Source organism: Chlorocebus sabaeus, chromosome 13 (assembly GCF_047675955.1).
Source record: "Chlorocebus sabaeus isolate Y175 chromosome 13, mChlSab1.0.hap1, whole genome shotgun sequence".
Lineage (NCBI taxonomy): Eukaryota > Metazoa > Chordata > Mammalia > Primates > Cercopithecidae > Chlorocebus > Chlorocebus sabaeus.
Window position 1 is genome coordinate 57881920 of NC_132916.1, and position 26677 is coordinate 57908596.

Genomic DNA, 26677 nt, shown 5'->3' on the forward strand with positions numbered 1-26677 from the left:
CCAAATCACATGTTCCAAATCTGTCATGATCCTCTTTGGGTCAATACTTGCATCGCATCAAAGATCTTTCATTCAAAGAATGAATGATTTCAGAATTCCTTGCTTAACAAGCAGTTACTTTAGGAAGGGAGATATTGGAAGGTTTTTCTCAGTGATGAATGTGTGGGGAAAACAAGGTAGGGTGAGTATTTAAAAATGAAATCACAGATATATTTAATCATCAAGATATCAGAGACTGAATGACAGACAAGACCAGCAGGGTGTTTTTTTAATTTGCTAGACTACAGCTACCAAGAATGAAACCCATTTGTGTACTCAGATACGGTATATGCTATGTAGAGCTTTGTGTAAAATGTTGCTTTTTCTCCAATTTCCATATAATCACAAGAAAGCTTCTCTGCAGGAAAAACACAGGTGGTTGCTTTCCTTATTAGAATGATCAGTATTGAAAATAGCTATTATTCATATTAAATATATTAAATGCAGGCAGGTAGATAGTCTGAGTATGTGACTTTGGATGTGACACATTCACATATGGAATTCTGACTTTCACTATCAGAATGCTGCAACTTCATGAGGCCTCCATTGGTTGCTAAGGCCTAGAAATACAGTTTGACATCATTTTCAGATTTTATTAGACTGTCTGTTGAATTTAAAGAAGGAATTAATTCTGCTTATAACTGTATTATTCTCTCAACCAGAATTGTAACAACACACATGTCTGGATCTTTAAAGAATTCTATGACCTCAGACCTTCAGTCAATGTAGTTTTAAGTTTAATTTTGCCTTTTTAGATCTGGCATATAGCCAAAAAGCAAACAAGTTTATAACTATGGAATTTTTCTTTATTATTGATGGAATCTGATGTATTTAGTTCAAGGGCAAGAAAAGTATTTCCCGTTGACTGGTTCTGCATTTTGGACTTAAAGTAGAAACCTAAAATGAAACCCACAGTTTTTCATAGAACAGTCACTGTTGAATTCTGCTTTTATAATGAAAACATACCTTATATTCAGTAAGAGACAGCTGGTTGTTCTGATTTAGAGATAAGCTTAATGAAATAAAGTGGGATCTAAATATCCAAAACTTAAAAGGTACAGTTATTCATTACTGTACTGATTAAAGGATAATTATTCAATCATGTATAGTATTGGGTCAAGAAAAGCCTAGGGCAATTTTGTAATGACTGATGTTATTTGGAAATTGCAAATAGCATTCCATTATTTAATTTACCTTATTAGGTAGTTTGACAGTGGATTTAAAGAAACACTACCATGCTGATTAAGAACAGACATTTTACTTCATTATCTTTCCAAAGGTCTTCTTTAAGGTAAAATTTATATTGGGTATATCATATTTTTTATTTGTATTAAGAAAGTTTGAGGACAGATTCGCACATGAAGATGAGAAATATTTTTATAGCTCCTCCTTTTCAAATATTTTAAACATCTTTAAAATCAAATACAGTTAGTCTTGTATAACAATATTGTGTTTTACCCTGAGACTTTGACAAACGTTACAATACATTAGCTAATTGAACCTAACAAGGGCTCCAGAAAAGTAAAGGATGTAGTAATATCATTTCACTCTCTGAAAAGAAGCCAATTTCTTAGGCAGAACACAGCAGCCTTTTGATAACTTCATGGTATTTCACATAAGGAAAGGAAGGGAAGCAAAGTGCTAACTCATCTAATGGAAACTAACAAGAGGATTTAGATAGAAAGGACCACATTCAACTGCTCTGCCAATTTACATTTTCCCTACCTGTAGCATTGCTATGCCCTTGTGCAATTACCAGAGTGAAATTTAGCAGAGGCACTGGAATTAACAGCTTCTCCTTTTAAAAAAAGTGTCAACAAATGTTTAATGACTGGTTGAGCTCAAGTTCCTGGTTTTACCCTTTATCAGAAGAAAGGATAGCACCTTCAAAAGGAATACAGGTCAGTACAATTCCACCTGGGTGATTGCTCTAGGAGCCCAGATGTATCGCATGGCCTTTGCAGGACATGCTCTTTTACTTCTGTGAAGTTCTTTCAGTGAATTCTTTGGCCCTCCATCTCACAGAAATTATATAACACCCATGTGACTTTTTTTTTTAACTTATTGTTTAACTGACAAATAAAAAAGTGTATATATCGGCTCAATGATCGACACCTGTAATCTCAGCTACTCTGGGGGCTGAGGCAAGAAGATTGCTTGAGTCCAGGAGTTTGAGTCTTTAAAAATAAATTGTATCTACTTTTGTGTATAATCCATTGTTTTGAAATACATATACATTGTGACATGACTAAATTGAGCTGATTAATGTATGCATTACCTCACATGCTTATCATTTTGTGGTGAGAAACCCGAAAATCTATTCTCTTAGTGATTTTTAGAAATACAGTACATTGTTATTTCTTCTAGTGACATGTAAAATAGATATCTTTAACTTACTTCCTCTTGTCTAGCTGAAGTTTTATATCCTTAGACCAACAGTTCCCCAGTCTCCCTCTCCAGCCACACAGCCCTTAGCAACCACCATCTTACTCACTTCTATGAGTTCAACTTTTTTGCACTCCACATGTAAATGAGATCATGTAGTATTTGTCTTTCTGAGCTTAGCTTATTTCACTTAACATAATGTTCTCTAAGTTCATCCTTGTTGTCTCAAATGACGGGATTTTCTTTTTTAAGGCCAAACAGTATTCCATAATGTACATATACCACATTTCGTTTGTCTGTTTATCCATTGATGAACACTTAGGTTGACTCCATATCTTGGCTACTTGTGAATAATGCTGCAATGAACATGGAAGTGTGGATATTTCTTCAACATACTGATTTCATTTCCTTTGCTATGTACCCAGTGGTGTGATAGCTGGATCATATGGTAGTTCTGTTTTTAGGAACTTCCATAGTGTTTTCTATAATGGCTGGTATGGTTTGGCTGTGCCGCCACCCAAAATCTCATCTTGAATTGTAATCCCCCTAATCCCCATGTGTCAAGGGAGAGACCAGGTGGAGGTAATTGAATCATGGGGCAGTTTCCTCCATGCTGTTCTTATGATAATGAGTGAGTTCTCATGAAATCTGACAGTTTTATTCATGTTTGGTAGTTCCTTCTGCTTTCCTTCTCCTTCCTGCCGCCTTGTGAAGAAGGTGCCTTGCTTCCCCTTCCCCTTCTGCCGTGATTGTAAGTCTCCTGAGGCTTCCTCAGCCATGCTGAACTGAGTCAGCTAAACCTCTTTCCTTTGTAAATTACCCACTCTCAAGTAGTTCTTTATAGCCATGTGAAAACAGACTAAATGGCTGTGCTAATTTACACTCCTACCAGCAGTGTGCAAGATTTTCATCCTCCACAGCATCTCCTACACTTGTTATCTTTCTTCTTTTAGATAATAGCCATTTTAACAGGTGTGAGGTGGTATCTCATTGTAGTTTTAATTTGCATTTCTTTGATGATGAGTCATGTTGAGCATTTTTCATACAACTGTTGTCATTTTTATGTCTTCTTTTGAGTGATGACCATGCCAACCCATTGCCCATTTTTTATTTGGGTTATTTGTTTTTTACTATTGAGTCGTTTCAGTTCGTTATGTATTTTGGATATTAACCCTTTATCAGATGTATGGTTTGCAAATATTTTCTCTCTCTCTACTAGGTTGTTATATGACTCTTTTATAAGTAGAAGCAGATCTAGGTTTGACCTTCTGGTAACCTGAAGAGTCCACTGCTGTTTGCCTGAGAAAGTGTAACCAAATGGTTAAAGCGGGAGTTCTGCAGTCATACCAGTGTTGCATCATACAAGCTATTTAATTTTGATAAATTAATTCCCTCTTCTCGAGTTTCTCCATTATTAAAAGACAATAATGAAGGACCTAATTCACTGGTTGGAGTAAGGTTTGAGTCTCTCACACACACACACACACACACATATATAAATACACACACATATATATACAGACATACACATATATATATAAAATGTTTATAACAAAGAGCTTTGACAAATCAATAAGACAAAGACAAACAACCTAGTTTTCTTAATGGGCAAAAGATCTAACAGTTACTTCATTAAAAAGAAGATATCAAATGAACAAGAAACATGAAAAAGTATTCTTCATAATTACTCATCAAGAAAATTCTAATTAAAACCACAGTGAGATACCATCACACACCCAAAATGGTGAAAATAAAAAAGACTAACAATATCAAGTATTGACAAGAATGTGGAATAACGGAAACTCTCGTTGTGATAAGAGAGTAAATTAATACTGTCTTTAATAAAAATGGGCAATGGGTTAGCATGGTCATTAATATACTGAAAAGGGAGTAATACACTGAAAAAAGATCAGTGTCTATCAAAGATGAACATATGCCTTCCTTCTGACTCAGGAATCACATTGTCAGGTATACATACCCAAGAGGAATTAAGAGCTTATATCCACAAAGACATGTACAAGAATGTATATAGCAGCTTTATTTATAGTAACCTAAAATTGTGAATAACTCAAATGCCCAGCAACAGAATGGATACACTGTAATAGATACAGTGTAGTATATATACATGAAGAAGTTCTAGCCACATTAAGGAAAGGACAACTGCTGTCCCAGGCTAGAATATGGATTATCTCACAGCAGTGAATGAAGCCAAACACGTATTTCAATTAAAAAAAAAAAAATTTAAAGAGCAGTGCATGACATGTACTAAGGGGTGAATAAATGTAGAGTTACCTTTCATAGTTTTCTTAAAAGGCTGTCTTTACCCCCATCAAAACACTTCTGCCCATATTTTGTCCAAATTCTTAGAGCCCTTTTAAGATTCTTCAGTAATTTGAAAAGCATCAATGGGAATAAAGTCTTAGGTTTACTGAAACCTAGATAGGTCCTATAACCACAGTCTTTTCCCTTTCCTCTTCTGCTCTTTTCACCCCTTTGCTGTGACAGCTGCTAGATCCCAGTTCATTTGAATAGCAGAATTATTCCTGCTAAACTCCTCCTTTATGGACTCAGCCTACAACCACCCATGATTGGGATTTCTCAAGTTTTTGTCCTGTCAGCTCTTGCACTGTGGCAGGAACAAAGTTGCCTTATGATAGTTAACACCTGAAAATTGATCTATAATGACTATAAGGAGAGGTTTTATGGAATGTCATCCAAAATGTTTTTTAAATGCATGCTTTATAAGTGAGGGTTAATTGAAATCACCATTTTATTTGAAAGCAGACATTTGGTTTGTGGGATATGGTAACCTCAGGAAAATTCTGTTTCAAAAATAATTAAAAATGGAACTTTTATGTTATTTTATTTAAAAGTTGGTGTATATTCAGACACCTAAAGACTAATTTAATGCCTATACAAATAAGGTGAAACATGATTGACTATAAGACAAGGCTATATTCAACCCCATAACTTAAAAACCTTATTACTATGCTATCTACTCTCACCCAGGTGATAACATAGACCTATGAAATGAACTATGCTGGCAATATTTTAAGTGCAAATAATATTTGGAGCACAGGCATATTTTTTTGATCATGTCCTGACATGCAGTGTTTCCCAAAGAAAATGTTAGAGGTTAGCGATGTAAAAATTACAATTTTTAGAAAAAGTAATGCCTAGTTCGTTCAGATTTGTTTATTTAGATTAATAACTGCTTGGTTGTCCTCAGGATTATTTTATTTTAATTTTTAAATTTAATGATAAAAAATGATAGCCATAATATCTTTTCGTTTCAAAATCATGTAATTTAAATTTAATGTCATTTTCCTTCTGTCTTAGAAATTTTCACTTTATACATATAATTTAAATGAAATTAAATATAAATCAGATTTATCCCTCAGTAATCCAGAAAGCTGCTATGAAACTGAGATTTAGAGAGATTCAGCTTGTTATACTGTATCTCACAGTTGCCTCAGTTTATCTTAACAATTGTTCCCACAGGTTTGCCACTACTCAGTACTCTCTACCTCCTAACATACATTCTCACAAGCTTTAATCATTTCAGAGTTTAGGTATCTATGGGAAGTGCAGAAATATTAGATAAAAAGTCTGAAACTTAGGATGTGGCCTAGTTGGAGATACAGGTTTATGTATGAGTCATCACAGATAGGGTCATTAACACATGAGAGAGTTAAGTCCCCTAGATTGTGTGGAGTGAGGACAGTGATCAGACGATGGAATTCTGACATACTAGCTCATAAGGAATGGGAAAAGTACAGGAACCAATGTTTTCTCGATGGAGAAGGACTGATCGGAGTGATTCTAGAACTAGGAGAGTACACAGTATCAGCTGTCAAATAGTAGTTTCGAGGAGGTGGTGTTTAAGAGAATCACACACAGCACAGAGATCCTGGAAGACAAGGACTGAGTCTGTCTATTGCATTTGTCAACAAGGTGATTTCTGGGGACTCTTAGCAGGAGTATTTTTATCGTGTTTTGGTGAACTGAAGCTAGATTATGATACATTGGATATCAGTAAGTGGGGACAGATGTGCTGTCCAGTGCTGCAGCCACTGGCCACACGTGACTCTTGAGCACTTGTAATGTTGCTGGTGTAGATTGAGATCTGCTCTAAGCATAGAATGCTGCACAACATTTCGAAGACTTAGTGTGAAAAAGAAAATGTAAAACATATAATTGATAATTTTATATTGATTACATACTGATATGATAACATGAATATAGTGAGTCAATTAACACATTGATTACATACTGATATGATAACATGGATATATGAGGTCAATTAACATATAAGTAATACTAATTTTACATATCTCTTTTTACTTTTTTTTAACATAGCTGATAAAAACCTTTAAAATTTTATATAAGATCACATTTGTGGCTCACATGGTATTTCTGTCATATAGCACTAGTACGTACTATTATAAGAAGTGTTATTTAAAAGAGAAAATGGAAGCAAATAGTATCTAGATGGAAATTCAGGTCAGAGGGAAGGACTTTTAGACTTATCAGTGACCCCAAGAAATGGGGGAGGTCTAAGGGAAGATGAGAGAGGGTTTGACTAATGAAGCGTGACTTCCTAGGAGGTGGGGTTGGGAGTCACGTTTGCAGGTGGAGGGATGGAATTGATCCAGAAGGAGACATCTCATTCTCTGAACTGTGACAAAAAAGGAGGTGAGGACATATCTAAATGGAGATAAATATGTAGGTGAAGGTATAGACAGGAAGTTGAAGGCATATGGTATAGAAAAGACATTCAAGTTTGATAGATCACATAGATTAAAACTAGTAGGAGTTTGTGTAAACTACAAAAGTTCTGACTCACTTGTGTGTGCTTGGGATTATAAATCTCTTTTTTGCCATACGGAGGTTTTATGGTATAGGAATTTGTTAAGATAATTAATAATGAAGACTCATACTTGATCTAATAATGAAGTACTATTCTTGACACAAGTCATGTTATCTATAGCAGAGTTCGATACCATGCAGAGTCCCTCCACACCTATCAAAGATCTTGATGAGAGAACCTGTAGGAGTTCTGGGTCAAAGTCCAGAGGAAGAGGCCGGAAAAATAATCCCTCCCCGCCTCCTGATAGCGATCTGGAGGTATGCCTACTCATTCTTAAAGATTATAGTATGATGCTTTATTTGACTGAATGATACATTCTCTATCTTGCAGTTCCATTATGTTTCAAACTTAAAAAATAAGATATGCTCACGCCTATGATCCCAGTACTTTGGGAGGCCAAGGCGGGCAGATCGCAATGTCAGGAGATCGAGACCATACTGGCTAACACAGTGAACCCCATTTCTACTAAAAATACAAAATATTAGCCGGACATGGTGGCAGGCGCCTCTAGTCCCAGCTACTCGAGAGGCTGAGGCAGGAGAATGGCATGAACCTGGGAGGCAGAGCTTGCAGTAAGCAGAGATCATACCACTGCACTCCAGCCTGGGTGACAGAGCAAGACTCCTTCTCAAAAAAAAAAAAAAAAACCGAAATATATAATGAATTGAATGGACCCACTTTGTCATAGGCATTTTACAACTCTGAAGTTTGAGATTCCATCCATTATCATAGCAAAATTAAAAACAACAATATAAAGATGATATGGCTCTGCAAATTCTTGGCCTGAGATCATTGCATGTTTTGATCTAAATTGGCACTGGCAAATTTTAAAAATATAGCCATTGTTTGTGAGATACTTTTCTGTGTAGCACTGTATTTCATAGCACTAAAGTAATGAAAGATGTCCAAATGGGTCATTAGGTTTAAAAAGATAAAAGTAATTTGTATAGAAAGAAAAATTCATCTTCTAAAAATAGGACATATTTCAATAATTTAATAATATGTGTTAAAATTTGTGTATCTGAAAATTTCACTATATGTCGTTTTTCTACTTATGAGCCCTTTTAAGATATCCCTGTACTAAGCAGGGTTGATTTTTATTATAAAACGTCAGGAGAAACTATTCTTAACCATAATATGTTACTTCTTACATACTGCATACTTCAGTTAAGAAAAAAATTGAACTTCCAGATTTTGTAAAATCAAGTGACAGACGTTGTGCTTCTTTATAAGAGATAGCTTCCTTTTCTTGAACAACAGCAGCAAGTTCATATCGCCTCAAAAACTTGACAGGTGGTATAAATGAGTGACCGGGCTGAGTTGCCCAGCAGACTGTGAGGAGCTCAGAGTGAAGACACATTCTGAGGGACCTGCCTGTCACTCCCATGTAGGAATGGCAACCAGCCTGGCCACAACTTCTAGTTGCTGTGCTACAGTCAAAACTCTGAAGTTTGTGGGAAATTGCCTAGTTTTCAAATGTTAATTTGTAATTTGAAATCTTTCAAAACTCCAGGGAGTCCAACATGCCTGCTGGCCTAATATGACCCCAGGATCCATATTTGACAATTCTGTTTAGTGGTTACTCATTGATTCTTTTAAATATTTCTTTAAAATCTAATTCTTTGCATAAATTGTGAACGTTTATGAATCCCTAAGGTATAAAACTTTAAAATATGTAGAGTTTCAAGCATGCTTCTGTCATAAAGTCTGAATGTATCTCTTTTTGGTGTTACCTACAAGTAAATGTATGGATTAATTTATTCAAGTAAGGACATCTGACTCTTAAGCTTATAATTATTTGTATAATTCCTGTTTCTCAGGCTTTATAGGAGTTAGATTTGGCAAATTTGAGAAACAGAAAAAAGGAATAGTATTATTTTCTATAAAATGATATCAAGATGATCTCTAACAAGGAAGGGAGACATTTTCTGCTTGTAAATAGATTTCTGTTCCCTTGGACTTTTTAATTTTCTGATATGTATTTTTTGTCTTCAGCGTGTGTTTGTCTGGGATTTGGATGAAACCATCATTGTTTTTCACTCACTGCTCACCGGGTCTTATGCACAGAAGTATGGCAAGGTAAGAAATCAAACATTACTCCAAGAAATCTTGTTATACTTTTTTTTTTGGTTTAAAATCAAGGGCCATTTAAAAATGCTTTTAAGTGTTTTTTATTGCAGTCTGTGAAATCTTCTCTTAATTATCTATTTCTAGTATCTCATAGTTCTTTAATGTGAACTGGCAAATTTAACAAAGCTAATTATAAATTGAATTCCTTGCTATTTCTTCAAAAGAACTGAGTTTTCTACATCCAGACCAAGCTTCTTAGTCTCAGATCATTATTTTAGAAAAAAATTTGTAAATCGAAATGGACTTTAAAACATTATGAAATCATATATTATCCCCAATAAAAGAGCTTTAAGAAATTTTTTGAACTAATTTGTTGCAATTGTATAGCAATAGTGAGTAATCTCTCATCTGACAGATCTTTTGGATTTATGAATGAGTGTTTTTCTGTAACTTGAGTACTCATATGAACAGCAACTGAGGTAACACCCCTTCCCATATACAAAGTTATTGATAGATGGTCTCATGCTCACCTGCCTTTCTCTCTTGCTATTGTTTTTATTTTTTCTTTTATTTATGTATGTATTTATTTTATTATTATTATTATTATTTTTTAGACAAAATCTCACTCTGTCCCCCAGGCTGGAGTGCAGTGGCATGATCTCGGCTCACTGCAACCTCTGCCTCCCGGGCTCAAACAATCCTCTTGCCTTAGCTTCTCAAGTAGCTGGGATCACAGGCGCCCGCCACCACCCCTGGCTAATTTTTGTATTTTTAGTAGAGACGGGGTTTCACCACGTTGGCCAAGCTGATCTCAAACTCCTGACCTCAAGTGATCTGCCTGCCGCTCCACCTCCAAAATGCTGGGATTACAGGTGTGAGCCACCATGCCCGGCATCTATTTTTATAGTTAGCTTCTTGTAACATCATTGTTACAGGCCTCTGTGAGTGCTTCTCCAAAGACTGATGCAACTCTAACAGGCTTTTTGGCTGGAAACACAGCTGTTTAGGCCATAACTGTTTAAGTCTTAGACTTTGTAGGGCTCATAATCAAACTAGAGCCAACTCAGAATGTGTTGGCTTACTGTCAGTTACTATACTCAAAGTTGTATCTTTGGTTCCTTTACATATCACACTTACAGAAATGTCTTCCTGTGTCTTCATAGCATTCCATTATTTGATAATATCTCATGCTCGTGCAGTTTTTAGCAACTATATTAAGCTTTGTCTTCTGGACAAATAATGATAAAATTGCATTCAAGTCTAGTCTTCCTAAATTACACTTTGGGTGAATCTGCATTGTCATTTGGTTTTGGTATAGGTAATGGATATTGCTAAACAGATGTGAAGGTAACAATTTTGTTTAACAACCGTTTACAAGAAGTGTTACCCCTTTATCACAAGTATCATCTAAAGCAATCTTCTACAAAGCAGGATGTATACATGTACACCAGACATACAAGCCACTCCATTGGGATAGAGAAAGGAAATATTAGAATGAATACACACATACACATACATACATTTGTATCTCATATTTATTAATTTGTATTATCGGTTTCATAGTGCACATACTTTATAAATACATTGTCTTAGCTCTGCTGCTAAAACAAATCACCATAGACTAGGTGGATTAAATAGCAAACATTTATTTCTCACAGTTTTGGAGGCTGAGAAGGCCAAGGTCAACCTGTCAACAGATTGAATTCTGGTGAGGGCCTGCTTCTGGGTTGACAGATGGCAGTCTTCTTGCCATGTCCTCCACCTCACATGGTGGAGACCAGAGAGAAAAGGAGAGAAAGCAAACTCTTGTGTCTTTTTATAAGGGCACTAATCCCATTCATGAGGGCTTACCCTAAGATCATAATTAAAATATAAGTATATAATATATCAGTAAGTTATACAGAAATTTGGAGTACACACTTAATAGTCTACTACTGATGAAGTATGCACCATAAAAAGTTTCCAGACAATAATCTGAAGGATTTCTTCTAAGTAGTATTGGCTTATCAGAAGTACACAGTAAATCCTGTTGAACTGATTGCAATATTTTTGTGCAGCTAAGTTTCATATTAGATAAGTGTTTAAAATAAACAATCTAATAAGCAGATTGGCTCAAATAAAGATCCTGTAAAATAGTCACCATGAGGGGTTATACCTAAATATCCATGTTGCCGCCATTGTGCCAAATCAGTGGTAGAACTCATCTTTTGGAATTATCGTTAGCCTTTTGACATATTTCCTGGCTTCACATCTTTATCCTTTTGTGGTCATTTTGATCTTTAAAAATAATAAGATCATTTGGACCCAAGGCAGTGATAAGGATCATGGTAAAACTGTCACTGTATACATTTGTTTTATTTTTGTCAAAAATACCATAGAGTAATGAAGCTGCCTTTCTCAATTTACTGATAAACTGGCTTTAAGAGCAATTCCAAAAAGCAAAGTTCAACTTCCCTCAGCACTGCTGCATCATAGAAATAAACCTGTCAGCTCCCAGGATGTCAATGGAACATGCAGCACTCATTTCAACATACAAGTTTTATTTTTCCAAAGTACTGCCCTAAAAGGTTTTTTTTCAAATACAAAATGGAGACTCTCTGTGCATCCTCTGTAATTCCAGAAGGCTAAAACAGTAGAGAATACCAAAAGGGTGGGGCAAAGTGAGGGGAAGAAGGAAACTAACCTTTATGGAAGGCTCATGATGTGCCAGGCAGGAAGCATCCCACAGTGTGAAGGGGTAGGCTGTTCTCTCAAAGCTATAGATGAGGAAACATATACAGAGAAGTAATAATAATGTGTCCACGGCCACACAACCAGTCAATGGCAGAGATGAGTCCTGGAGCCCCAGATTCTTTGACCCCAGAGCCCACGTTCTTTCTGCCACAGCACATCGCATGGCCTAGACAGTTAATATACTGGGAATGCAATAGAAAAGTAATATTTCTGAACAGGAGTAAAGACAATTTTAGTGAGGTTTTACGTATGCAGTTGGGTGAGTTCTCTTTTAAGTTGTAATTTTAGTGATCTTCTCTCAGACACTTGGGATGTGTTTTCATCAAGAGGTAAAACTTAAGAAATATTCCATGAAATAGAATATGGCAGTACCTGCTGGTGGGGCAGAGTATGGAAAGAATCAGAGGCTCTATTGGAAGGGAATGAGAAAGATAAACTTACATTTATAGGATACCTGTCATGTGGTTCAGCCGATGTTTGACATTTTAGAAGCAATAGAGTGGTGGTGAAAGGCAAAAGCTTTCGCAGATAAACTTAAGTTTGAAAATGCAGTTCTGATGCTGACAGCATTCTGACTCTGGCAAATTACTTAAATATTCAGTTTCAAAATCTGTAAAATGGGATTAACACCATCTGTTAGATTGACCACATTGAATAATGTTTTTACTCAGAGCAATTTAAGAAAACTAAAGTAAAAGTGTTTTTAGGCTGTAGTTTTTTCCAATAAAAATAAAAACACTCTTATTGAATTCCATGAAAAACAACTTATATTGCCTTATTTATTGAATTATTGCTTATATTTTTTCTAGAAGTTGTTTTATCATTGACAGTTTTCTTAATATAATTCAGAAAATCGGCACTACCTTTTAGCCAGTAAGAAATTACTATCTTGGCATATTGAGAGGTAGCTAAATAAAGCCCGTCTTGTGAAGCTGTGGACCACATACACCTCAGGGTTCACTGCAGATGGGACAGAGATGACACTGGGTAGCTTCAGTTTCACCACAAACCATAACTGAAACATGGTAAACTAGAGCTCCTCAGACAGACTGCATTCCTTTAACAAATATTTAGTAATATCAATAGACATGCTTCTTGCTTTCATGGAGCTTACAAACCAAACAAAAAACAAAACAAAACAAAAAACACATTTCAGATCGTGGTAACTTCTGTGAAGAAGATAAAACTAGGTTGTATAATGAGTGACTGGGATACGTGACTGTGGAAGTGACATTGGTACTGAGAGGAGCTAGCCCTACAAATTAGGAGAGAGGGAGAATTGGGAAGAGCATTCCAGCAGTGGGTGCTGATCTTCCAGCGTTCCAGGAATATGAAGTCAAGTGCGGCTGGAAGGTTGTAAACAAGAGAAAGAATACTACAAGGTAAAGGGAAGGAAGTGGAACAAGTTGGCGAAATAGAAACCCCCACTGATCGTCCTCCCTGCAGCAGTACCAAATTGAACAAGTATCCACACAACAAAAGCACCTTCGTGAGAACCAAAAACCAGGTGAGCAATCACACAATACCTAGTTTTACGTCATATTACTGAAAGAGGCACTGAAGAGGGTAGGAAAGACAGTCTTGAATTTCCGACACCATCACCCCACGCCAGTCTCCCAGCAGCAGCTGAATGACACAGAGAGAGAATCTGTGCACTTGGGGGAGGAAGAGCTCAGTGAGTGTAGGGTTTTGCATTGGAACTCAGTGCCCTTTCACAGCAGAAAGCAACACTGGGTAGAACTTAGCCAACACCCATGGAGGGGACATTTAGACCAGTCCTAGCCAGAGAAGAATCTCCCATCTCAGCTGTTGGAACCTGAGTTCTGGCAAAGCACCACCACCATGGGATGAAGTGCTCTGGGGTCCAGGCAGTTTAGGCCACAAGGACCACAATTCCTGGACAAGTCCTGCTGCTCAGCTGGGCTTGAAGCCAGTGGACTCAGCAGATGCATGACCTGGTGAGACACCAACCACGGCAGCCAGGGGAGTGCTTGTGCTACGCCTCCCTCAGCCCCAGGCATCTCAGCTCACAGCTCCAGTAGAGATGTCTTCCTTCCACTTGAGGGAGGAGAGGAAAGAGTAAAGAGGAATTTGCCTTGCAACTTGGATACCAACTCAGTCACAGAAAGAAAGGGCACCAGGCAGAGTCCTGAGGCCCCAATTACAGGCCCTGGTTCCCAGATACCATTTCTACACATGTCCTGAAGGAAGCTTTCTTCCTTGAAGGGAAGGATCCAACCTTGACAAGATTCATCTCCTGCTGCTAAGATTCATCACCCTTGGGCTCTGAATAATCGACAGTAGTAGCAAGGCAGTACTTGCCGCAGGCCTTGGGTGAGACTCAGAGATGTGCTGGCATCAGGTATGACCCAGCACATTCCTAGCTGTGGTGGCTATGGAGAGGGACTCCTTTTACTTGAGAAAAGGAGAAGGAAGAATAAAGGGGACTTCCTATTGCAGCTTAGGTAACATCTTGGCAACAGTGGGATAGGGCACCAAGTCGGCATGTGGGGTCTTTGATTCCAGGCCATGGCTCTTGGATGGCATTTTTGCACCTGCCTTTAGGTCAGAGGGGAGCCCACTGCCCTGAAGGGAGAGCCCTAGGCATGAGAGCATTCACCACGAGCTGACTGAAGAGCCCTTAGGCATTGAATGAACATCTGTGATAGCTAGACAGTACTTGCAATGGGCCTGGAGCAGTCAGTGGTGGTCATGGGAGAGAATTCTCTGCTTGCGGAATAGGTAGGGAAAAGTGGGAAGGACTTTATTTTGTGGCTTGGGTGCCAGCTAAACCACAGTAGAATAGAGCAACAGGTAGATTCCAAATTCAGGTCCAGGCTCCTAGATGGCATCTCTAGACCCACCAGGGACCAGGGGGAACTTGACACCCTGAAGGGAAGGATACAAGCTTGGCTAGCTGTGCCACCTGCTGATTGTAGAGCCTTGAGCAAACATAGGTGGCTTGAGCAAAACTGTGCTGGCTGCAGGTCTGATCCAGCACAGTCCCAGGGTGGTGGTCACAGAAGTGCTTATATGTCACCCTTTCCCCAGTTCCAGGCAGCTCAACACAAGAGAGAGACCCCATTTGTTTGGGAGAAAGTAAGGGAATAGAACAAGTCTCTGCCTGGTAATCCAGAGAATTCTTTGAGACCTTATCCAAGACCCCCAAGAGGGTATCTCTATGAGTCTGCAGGAGCCACAGTATTACTGGGCTTGGGGTGCCCTCATTTAATGCAGATAGCATTACAGTGACCAAAAACTTAGATCACAACACCCAAGTTCCTTCAAATACCTCAAAAGCCTTCCCAAAAAGGACAGGTATAAAGAAGCCCAGAAACAGAGACTCCAGTAAATACCTAACTCTTCAATGTTCAGACACTGATGAGCATCCACAATCCTCAAGACTATCTGGGAAAACATGACATCACCAAACAAGGCACCAGTGGTCAATCCTAGAGATGGAGATATGTGACCTTTCAGATAGAGAATTCAAAATAGCTTTTTTGAGGAATCTCAACAAAATTCAAGATAACAGAGAAGGAATTCAGAATCCTATAAAATAAATTTAACAAAGATATTGAAATAATTAAAAAGAATCAAGTAGAAATTCTGGAGTTGAAAAATGTAATGGACATACTGAAGAATGCATCAGAGTCTCATAACAGCAGAATTGATAAAGCAGAAGAAAGAAATAGTGAGCTTGAAGACAGGCTATTTGAAAATACATAGCCAGGGGAAACAAAAGAAAAAGGGAAAAAAAAAAAAAAAAACAGTGAAGCATACCTACAAGATCTAGAAAATAGCCTCAAAAGGGTAAATCTAAGAGTTATTGCCCATAAACAGGAGATGGAGGGGTGGGGCTAGAAGGTTTATTCAAAAGGATAATAACAGAAAACTTCCCAAACCTAGAGAAACATATCAATATCCACATGCAAGAAGGTTCTAGAACACCAATTAAATTTAACCCAAAAAAGACTACCTCAAAGCATTTGATAATCAAACTCTCAAAGCCCAAGAATAAAGAAAGGATCCTAAAATCAGTGAAAGAAAAGAAATGAGGAACATACAGTGGAGCTCTGGTACATGGCAGCAGATTTTTCAGTGGAAACCTTATAGGCTAGAAGGGAGTGACATAATATATTTAAAGTGCTTAAGGATTAAATATATATATATATATATATATATATATATATATATATATATATATATATTTTTTTTTTTTAACCCTAGAATAGTATATCCAGTGACAATATCCTTCAAACATGAAGGAGAAATACTTTCCCAAACAAAAACTGAGGGATTTCATCAACACCAGATTTATCCTACAAGAAATGCTAGAGGGAGTTCTTCAATCTGCAAGAAAGGGGTGTTAATGAACAGTAAGAACTCATCTGAAGTTAAGAAACTCACTGGCAACAATAAAGTACACAGAAAAACACAGAATAGTGTAACACTGTAATTGTGGTATGTAAGCTACTCATATTTTAAGTAGAAAGACTAAAAGATGAACCAATTAAAAATAATAACAATGACAACTTTTCAAGACATAGACAGTAAAATAGAATATAAATAGAAACAACAAGTAGTTAAAAAGCAGGGGGACAGAGTCAAAGTGTAGATTTTTAAATTAGTTTTCTCTTTGGTGGTTTGTTAGTTTGTTGGTTTATGTAATCAGTGTTACATTGCCATAAATTTCAATTAATGAGTTATATTACTTGCAAGCCTCATGATAGCTGTAAATCAAAAACATACAACAGATACACCAAAAAATACAAAGCAAGAAATTAAAACATACAAATAAACAAGTCATCTTTAGTAAAAGGAAGAGAAGAAGAAGGAAGAGGAAACCACAAAACAACCAGCAAACAAATAACAAAATGGCAAGAGTATGTCCTTACTTATCAGTAATAACATTGAATGTAAATGGACTAAACTCTCCAATCAAAAGACAGAGAGTGGCTGAATAGATAAAAAACCATGACCCATTGATCTCTTGCCTACAAGAAGCACACTTCACCTATAAAGACACACAGAGACTGAAAATAATGGGATGGAAAAATATATTACCTGAAAATGAAAACCAAAAAAAGAGCTAGAGTAGCTATAGTTACACCCATCAAAGTGGATTTCAACACAAAAAGTAAAACAAAAAAAACTATAAAAATTAGACAAAAGAAGGTCATTATATAATGATAAAGGAGTCAAATCAGCAAGAGGATATAACAATTTTAAATGTGTATGCACTCAATACTGGAGCACCCAGATATGTAAAGCAAATATCATTAGTGCTAAAGAGAGAGAGAGAACCTCAATACCATAGTCACTGGAGACTTCAGCACCCCATTTTCAGCACTGGGCACATCATCCAGACAGAAAATCAACAAAGAAACATTGGACTTAATCTGTACAGACTTAGACCAAATGGACCTAGTAGATATTTACAGAACATTTCATATGACAACTGCAGAATATACATTATTCTCCTACACACATGGATCATTCTCAGTGATAGACTATATGCTAGTATATAGTATAGTATATAGACAATGCAAAGTCTTTAAAAATTCAGAAAAATTGAAACTATATTAAGTATCTTTGACTACAATGGAGTAAAATTAGAAATCAATAATGAGGAATTTTGGAAACTATGCAAGCACATGGAAACTAAACAATAACTCCTGAATGACCAATGGGTCAATGAAAAAAATTAAGAAGGAAATTAAAAATTTCTTGAAAGAAAAAATTGAGTATGGAAACACAAAATACCAAACCCTGTGGAATGCAGTGAAAGCAGCACTAAGAGAAAAGTTTATAGCTGTAATTGTCTGCATCAAAAAAAGTAGAAAAACTTCAAATAAACAACCTAATGATGGAATGAGAAGAAATAAATGAAATTGAAATTAAAAAATACAAAAGATCAACAAAATGAAAAGTTGTTTTTTTGAAAAAATAAATAAAATAGACAAACCTTTAACCAAACTCGCTAAGAAAAAAGGAGAGAAGACTCAAGTAAGTAAAATCAGAAATGAAAAAGGAGACATAACAACTGATACTTCAAATTCAAAGGATTCTTAGAGGCTACTGTGAGCAACTACATGCCAATAAACTGGAAAATCTAGATGAAATGGACCAATAATTAGACTTACAAAGCTGCCAAGATTGAATCATGAAGAAGTCCAAAACGTGAGCAGACCAATAACAGGAGATGGAAGCTGTAATAAAAAGTCCCCCAACAAAAAAAAAAAAAAAAAAGAAAAGAAAAGAAAAGAAAGCCTGGGAGCCTATGGCTTTACTGCTGAATTTTTCAAAACATTTAAGGAAGAGCTAATAGCAACCCTGCTCAAACTATTCCAAAAAATAGAGGAGGGAATTATTTCCAAACTCATTCTACAGGGCTAGTGTTACTCTGACACCAAAACCAGACAAAGACACAACAAAAAAAGAAAGCTGCAGGCCAATATCCTTGATAAATATTGATGTGAAAATGCTCCACAAAATACTAGCAAACTGAATTCAGTAACACATTGGAAATATAATTCAGCATGACCTTAGTGGGCTTTACCCCAGGGATGCAAGGATGGTTCAACATATGCAAATCAGTCAATGTGATACATCATACTAACAGAATGAAGGACAAACACATAAAGATTAATTCATCTGATGCTGAAAAAGTATTTGATAAAATTCAACGTCCTTTCCTGATAAAAGTTTTCAAAAAACTGAGTATAGAAGGACAATACCTTAACACAATGAAAGCCATATGTGACAGACCCGCAGCTGGTATCACACAGAATGGGGAAAAATTGAAAACCTTTCCTCTAAGATCTAGAACACAACAAAGATGCCCACTGTCACCACTGTTATTCAGCATAGTACTGAAAGTCCTACTTAGAACAGTTAGACAATGGAAAGAAATAAAGGGCATCCAACTTGGAAAGGAAGAAGTCAAATTAGCCTTATTTGTAGATGATATAATCTTATTTTTAGAAAAGCTTAAAGATTCCATTGAGTCAGTTGGTGGTGGGCGGAGCAAGATGGCCGAATAGGAACAGCTCCAGTCTCCAACTCCCAGCGCAAGCAACACAGAAGACCGGTGATTTCTACATTTTCAACTGAGATACTGGGTTCATCTCACTAGGGAGTGCTGGACAATCGGTGCTGGTCAGCTGCTGAGCCCGACCAGCGAGAGCTGAAGCAGGGCGAGGCATCGCCTCACCTGGGAAGTGCAAGGGGGAAGGGAATCCCTTTTCCTAGCGAGGGGAACTGAGATGCACAACACCTGGAAAATCGGGTAACTCCCACCCCAATAATGCACTTTAAGCAAACGGGCACACCAGGAGATTGTTTCCCACACCTGGCCGGGAGGGTCCCACGCCCACGGAGCCTCCCTCATTGCTAGCACAGCAGTCTGCTATCTAACCGCAAGGCAGCAGCGAGGCTGGGGGAGGGGCGCCCACCATTGCTGAGGCTTAAGTAGGTAAACAAAGCCACTGGGAAGCTCGAACTGGGTGGAGCTCACAGCAGCTCCAGGAAACCTGCCTGTCTCTGTAGACTCCACCTCTGGGGACAGGGCACACCTAAACAACAACAAAAGCAGCAGAAACCTCTGCAGACGCAAACGACTCTGTCTGACAGCGTTGAAGAGAGCAGTGGATCTCCCAATACGGAGGTTGAGATCTGAGAAGGGACAGACTGCCTGTTCAAGTGGGTCCCTGACCCCTGAGTAGCCTAACTGGGAGACATCCCCCACTAGGGGCAGTCTGACACCTCACACCTCACGGGGTGGAGTACACCCCTGAGAGGAAGCTTCCCAAGCAAGAATCAGACAGGTACACTCGCTGTTCAGCAATATTCTATCTTCTGCAGCCTCTGCTGCTGATACCCAGGCAAACAGCGTCTGGAGTGGACCTCAAGCAATCTCCAACAGACCTACACCTGAGGGTCCTGACTGTTAGAAGGAAAACTATCAAACAGGAAGGACACCTACACCAAAACCCCATCAGTATGTCACCATCATCAAAGACCAGAGGCAGATAAAACCACAAAGATGGGGGAAAAGCAGGGCAGAAAAGCTGGAAATTCAAAAAATAAGAGCACATCTCCCCCGGCAAAAGAGCGCAGCTCATCACCAGCAACGGATCAAAGCTGGATGGAGAATGACTTTAACGAGATGAGAGAAGAAGACTTCAGTCCATCAAACTTCTCAGAGCTAAAGGAGGAATTACGTACCCAGCGCAAAGAAACTAAAAATCTTGAAAAAAAAGTGGAAGAATTGATAGCTAGAGTAATTAATGCAGAGAAGGTCATAAACGAAATGAAAGAGATGAAAACCATGACACGAGAAATACATGACAAATGCACAAGCTTCAGAAACCAACTCGATCAACTGGAAGAAAGAGTATCAGCGATCAAATGAATGAAATGAAGCGAGAAGAGAAACCAAAAGAAAAAAGAAGAAAAAGAAATGAACAAAGCCTGCAAGAAGTATGGGATTATGTTAAAAGACCAAATCTACATCTGATTGGTGTGCCTGAAAGTGAGGGGGAAAATGGAACCAAGTTGGAAAACACTCTTCAGGATATCATCCAGGAGAACTTCCCCAACCTAGTACGGCAGGCCAACATTCAAATCCAGGAAATACAGAGAATGCCACTAAGATACTCCTCGAGAAGAGCAACTCCAAGACACATAATTGCCAGATTCACCAAAGTTGAAATGAAGGAAAAAATCTTAAGGGCAGCCAGAGAGAAAGGTCGGGTTACCCACAAAGGGAAGCCCATCAGACTAACAGCAGATCTCTCGGCAAAAACTCTACAAGCCAGAAGAGAGTGGGGGCCAATATTCAACATTCTTAAAGAACAGAATTTTAAACCCAGAATTTCATATCCAGCCAAACTAAGTTTCATAAGTGAAGGAGAAATAAAATCCTTTACAGATATGCAAATACTTAGAGATTTTTGTCACCACTAGGCCTGCCTTACAAGAGACCCTGAAGGAAGCACTAAACATGGAAAGGAACAAACGGTACCAGCCATTGCAAAAACATGCCAAAATGTAAAGACCATCGAGGCTAGGAAGAAACTGCATCAACTAACGAGCAAAATAACCAGTTAATATCATAATGGCAGGATCAAGTTCACACATAACAATATTAACCTTAAATTTCAAATGGACTAAATGCTCCAATTAAAAGACACAGACTGGCAAACTGGATAAAGAGTCAAGACCCATCAGTCTGCTGTATTCCGGAGACCCGTCTCACATGCAGAGACATACATAGGCTCAAAATAAACGGATGGAGGAAGATTTACCAAGCAAATGAAGAACAAAAAAAAGCAGGGGTTGCAATACTAGTCTCTGATAAAATAGACTTTAAACCATCAAAGATCAAAAGAGACAAAGAAGGCCATTACATAATGGTAAAGGGATCAATTCAACAGGAAGAGCTAACTATCCTAAATATATATGCACCCAATACAGGAGCACCCAGATTCATAAAGGAAGTCCTTAGAGACTTACAAAGAGACTTAGACTCCCATACAATAATCATGGGAGACTTCAACACTCCACTGTCAACATTAGACAGATCAACGAGACAGAAAGTTAACAAGGATATCCAGGAATTGAACTCATCTCTGCAGCAAGGAGACCCAATAGACATCTATAGAACTCTCCACCCCAAATCAACCGAATATACATTCTTCTCAGCACCACATCGCACTTACTCCAAAATTGACCACATAATTGGAAGTAAAGCACTCCTCAGCAAATGTACAAGAAGAGAAATTATAACAAACTGTCTCTCAGACCACAGTGCAATCAAACTAGAACTCAGGACTAAGAAACTCAATCAAAACCGCTCAACTACATGGAAACTGAACAACCTGCTCCTGAATGACTACTGGGTACATAATGAAATGAAGGCAGAAATAAAGATGTTCTTTGAAACCAATGAGAACGAAGATACAACATACCAGAATCTCTGGGACACATTTAAAGCAGTGTGTAGAGGGAAATTTATAGCCCTAAATGCCCACAAGAGAAAGCAGGAAAGATCTAAAATTGACACTCTAACATCGCAATTAAAAGAACTAGAGAAGCAAGAGCAAACACATTCGAAAGCTAGCAGAAGGCAAGAAATAACTAAGATCAGAGCAGAACTGAAGGAGATAGAGACACAAAAATCCCTCCAAAAAATCAATGAATCCAGGAGTTGGTTTTTTGAAAAGATCAACAAAATTGACAGAACGTTAGCAAGACTAATAAAGAAGAAAAGAGAGAAGAATCAAATAGGCACAATAAAAAATGATAAAGGGGATATCACCACCGACCCCACAGAAATACAAACTACCATCAGAGAATACTATAAACACCTCTACGCAAATAAACTGGAAAATCTAGAAGAAATGGATAATTTCCTGGACACTTACACTCTCCCAAGACTAAACCAGGAAGAAGTTGAATCCCTGAATAGACCAATAGCAGGCTCTGAAATTGAGGCAATAATTAATAGCCTACCAACCAAAAAAAGTCCAGGACCAGATGGATTCACAGCTGAATTCTACCAGAGGTACAAGGAGGAGCTGGTACCATTCCTTCTGAAACTATTCCAATCAATAGAAAAAGAGGGAATCCTCCCTAACTCATTTTATGAGGCCAACATCATCCTGATACCAAAGCCTGGCAGAGACACAACAAAAAAAGAGAATTTTAGACCAATATCCCTGATGAACATCGATGCAAAAATCCTCCATAAAATACTGGCAAACCAGATCCAGCAGCACATCAAACACCTTATCCACCATGATCAAGTGGGCTTCATCCCTGGGATGCAAGGCTGGTTCAACATATGCAAATCAATAAACATAATCCAGCATATAAACAGAACCAAAGACAAGAACCACATCATTATCTCAATAGATGCAGAAAAGGCTTTTGACAAAATTCAACAGCCCTTCATGCTAAAAACGCTCAATAAATTCGGTATTGATGGAACGTACCTCAAAATAATAAGAGCTATTTATGACAAACCCATAGCCAATATCATACTGAATGGGCAAAAACTGGAAAAATTCCCTTTGAAAACTGGCACAAGACAGGGATGCCCTCTCTCACCACTCCTATTCAACGTAGTGTTCGAAGTTCTGGCTAGGGCAATCAGGCAAGAGAAAGAAATCACGAGTATTCAGTTAGGAAAATAAGAAGTCAAATTGTCCCTCTTTGCAGATGACATGATTGTATATTTAGAAAACCCCATCATCTCAGCCCAAAATCTCCTTAAGCTGATAAGCAACTTCAGCAAAGACTCAGGATACTAAATTAATGTGCAAAAATCACAAGCATTCTTATACACCAGTAACAGACAAACAGAGAGCCAAATCATGAATGAACTTCCATTCACAATTGCTTCAAAGAGACTGAAACACCTAGGAATCCAACTTACAAGGGATGTAAAGGACCTCTTCAAGGAGAACTACAAACCACTGCCCAGTGAAATCAAAGAGGACACAAACAAATGGAAGAACATACCATGCTCATGGATAGGAAGAATCAATATCGTGAAAATGGCCATACTGCCCAAGGTAATTTATAGATTCAATGCCATCCCCATCAAGCTACCCATGAATTTCTTCACAGAATTGGAAAAAACTGCTTTAAAGTTCATATGGAACCAAAAAAGAGCCCGCATCTCCAAGAAAATCCTAAGTCAAAAGAACAAAGCTGGAGGTATCACGCTACCTGACTTCAAACTATACTACAAGGCTACAGTAACCAAAACAGCATGGTACTGCTACCAAAACAGAGATATAGACCAATGGAACAGAACAGAGTCCTCAGAAATAATACCACACATCTACAGCCATCTGATCTTTGACAAACCTGAGAGAAATAAGAAATGGGGCAGGATTCCCTATTTAATAAATGGTGGTGGGAAAATTGGCTAGCCATAAGTAGAAAGCTGAAACTGGATCCTTTCCTTACTCTTTATGCGAAAATTAATTCAAGATGGATTAGAGACTTAAATGTTAGACCTAATACCATAAAAATCCTAGAAGAAAACCTAGGTAGTACCATTCAGGACATAGACATGGGCAAAGACTTCATGTCTAAAACACCAAAAGCAATGGCAACAAAAGCCAAAATTGACAAATGGGATCTAATTAAACTAAAGAGCTTCTGCACAGCAAAAGAAACTACCATCAGAGTGAACAGGCAACCTACAGAATGGGAGAAAATGTTTGCAATCTACTCATCTGACAAAGGGCTAATATCCAGAACCTACGAAGAACTCAAACAAATTTACAAGAAAAAAACAAACAACCCCATCAAAAAGTGGGCAAAGGATATGAACAGACATTTCTCAAAAGAAGACATTCATACAGCCAACAGACACATGAAAAAATGCTCATCATCACTGGCCATCAGAGAAATGCAAATCGAAAACCACAATGAGATACCATCTCACACCAGTTAGAATGGCGATCATTCAAAAGTCAGGAAACAACAGGTGCTGGAGAGGATGTGGAGAAATAGGAACTCTTTTACACTGTTGGTGGGATTGTAAACTAGTTCAACCATTATGGAAAACAGTATGGTGATTCCTCAAAGATCTAGAACTAGATGTACCGTATGACCCAGCCATCCCATTACTGGGTATATACCCAAAGGATTATAAATCATGCTGCTATAAAGACACATGCACACGTATGTTTATTGCGGCACTATTCACAATAGCAAAGACTTGGAATCAACCCAAATGTCCATCAGTGACAGACTGGATTAAGAAAATGTGGCACATATACACCATGGAATACTATGCAGCCATATAAAAGGATGAGTTTGTGTCCTTTGTAGGGATATGGATGCAGTTGGAAACCATCATTCTTAGCAAACTATCACAAGAACAGAAAACCAAACACCGCATGTTCTCACTCATAGGTGGGAACTGAACAATGAGATCACTTGGACTCGGGAAGGGGAACATCACACACTGGAGCCTATCATGGGGAGGGGGGAGGGGGGAGGGATTGCATTGGGAGTTATACCTGATGTAAATGACGAGTTGATGCGTGCTAACAAGTTGATGGGTGCAGCACACCAACATGGCACAAGTATACATATGTAACAAACCTGCACGTTATGCACATGTACCCTAGAACTTAAAGTATAATAATAATTATAATAATAATAAATAAATAATAAATAAATAAATAAAAGATTCCATCTCGAAACTATTCGAGCTGATAAAATCAGTAAAGTTGCAGGATACAGAATCAACATACAAAAATCAGTAGCATTTTTATATTCCAGCTGTGAACAATCTGAATAAGAAATTAAAAAGTAATGCTATTTATAATAGCTACATATAAAATAACATTCCTAGGAATTAACCAAAGAAGTGAAAGATGTCTACAGTGAAAACTATAATAAATTGATGTGATAAATCAAAAAAATGGAAAGAGATTCCATGTTTGTGGATTATAATAATCAATATTGTTAAAATGTTCATTCTACCCAAAGCATTGTATCAATTCAATGCAATTACTATCAAAATACTACTGACATTCTTGACATAAATAGAAAAAAAAAAATCCTAAAATGTATATGGAACCACAGAAGACCCAGAATAGGCAAAACTACTCTGGGCAAAAGGAATAAAACTGAAGAATCACATTACCTGACTTCAAATTATAACACAAAAATGATATTAACAAAAACAACTTGGTACTGGCATAAAAACAGACATATAAAACATTGAAAAGAATAGAGTACCTAGAAACGAATTCACACATTTACAGTGAAGTCATTTTTTACAAAGATGCCAAGCACATACATTGAGGAGAGGACAGTCTCTTCAATAAATGGTGCTGGGATAACGGAGATCCATGTGAAGAAGAACAAAACTAGACCCCTATCTCTTGCCACATACAAAAATCAAATCAAAATGGACTAAAGACTTAAATCTAAGATCTCAGACTATGAAACTACTACAATAAAACATTGGAGAAACTCTCCAGGACACTGGACTGGGGAAAGATTTCTTGAGCAGTACCCCACAAGCACAGGCAACCAAGGCAAAAATGGATAAATGGGAGCCATCAAGTTAAAAAGCTTCTGCACTGCAAAGAACACAGTCAACAAAGTGAAGAGATAATCCATAGAATAGGAGAAAATATTGCAAACTATCCATTATACACGGGATTAATAAGCAGAACATATAAGGAGCTCAACTCAATGGGAAAATATTTAATAATCTGAATAAAAACCGGTCAAGAAATTTGAATAGATATTTCTCAAAAGACATACACATGGCAAACAGGTACATGAAAAGGTGTTCCCATCATCGATCATCAGAGAAACTCAAATCAAAACTACAATGAGATACCATCTTACCACACTTAAAATGGCTTATATCCAAAAGACAGGCAATGCCAATGAGGATGTACAGGAAAGGGAACCCTCATACACTGTTTTTGGGAATGTAAAATAGTACCACCACTATAGCGAACAGTTTGGAGGTTCCTGAAAAACTAAAAATAGAACTACCATATGATCCAGCAATCTCATTGCTACGTATAT

At 37.7% G+C, this 26677-nt stretch overlaps 1 protein-coding gene across 22 annotated transcripts in view; it reads left to right on the top strand.

Moving 5' to 3' along the window:
* The window catches only part of EYA4 (EYA transcriptional coactivator and phosphatase 4), a 288609-nt gene that overhangs the window by 227567 nt on the left and 34365 nt on the right, over positions 1 to 26677 (top strand). For 19 of the 22 annotated variants that reach the window (XM_038000864.2, XM_038000867.2, XM_073022484.1 and 16 more), the window contains 2 exons: positions 7415 to 7551; positions 9290 to 9373. In XM_038000864.2, coding sequence (XP_037856792.2) covers positions 7415 to 7551; positions 9290 to 9373 — 221 coding nt within the window. The remainder of the gene's footprint in view (positions 1 to 7414; positions 7552 to 9289; positions 9374 to 26677) is intronic. The other 3 variants (XM_038000866.2, XM_038000869.2, XM_038000875.2) reach the window with 1 other exon arrangement.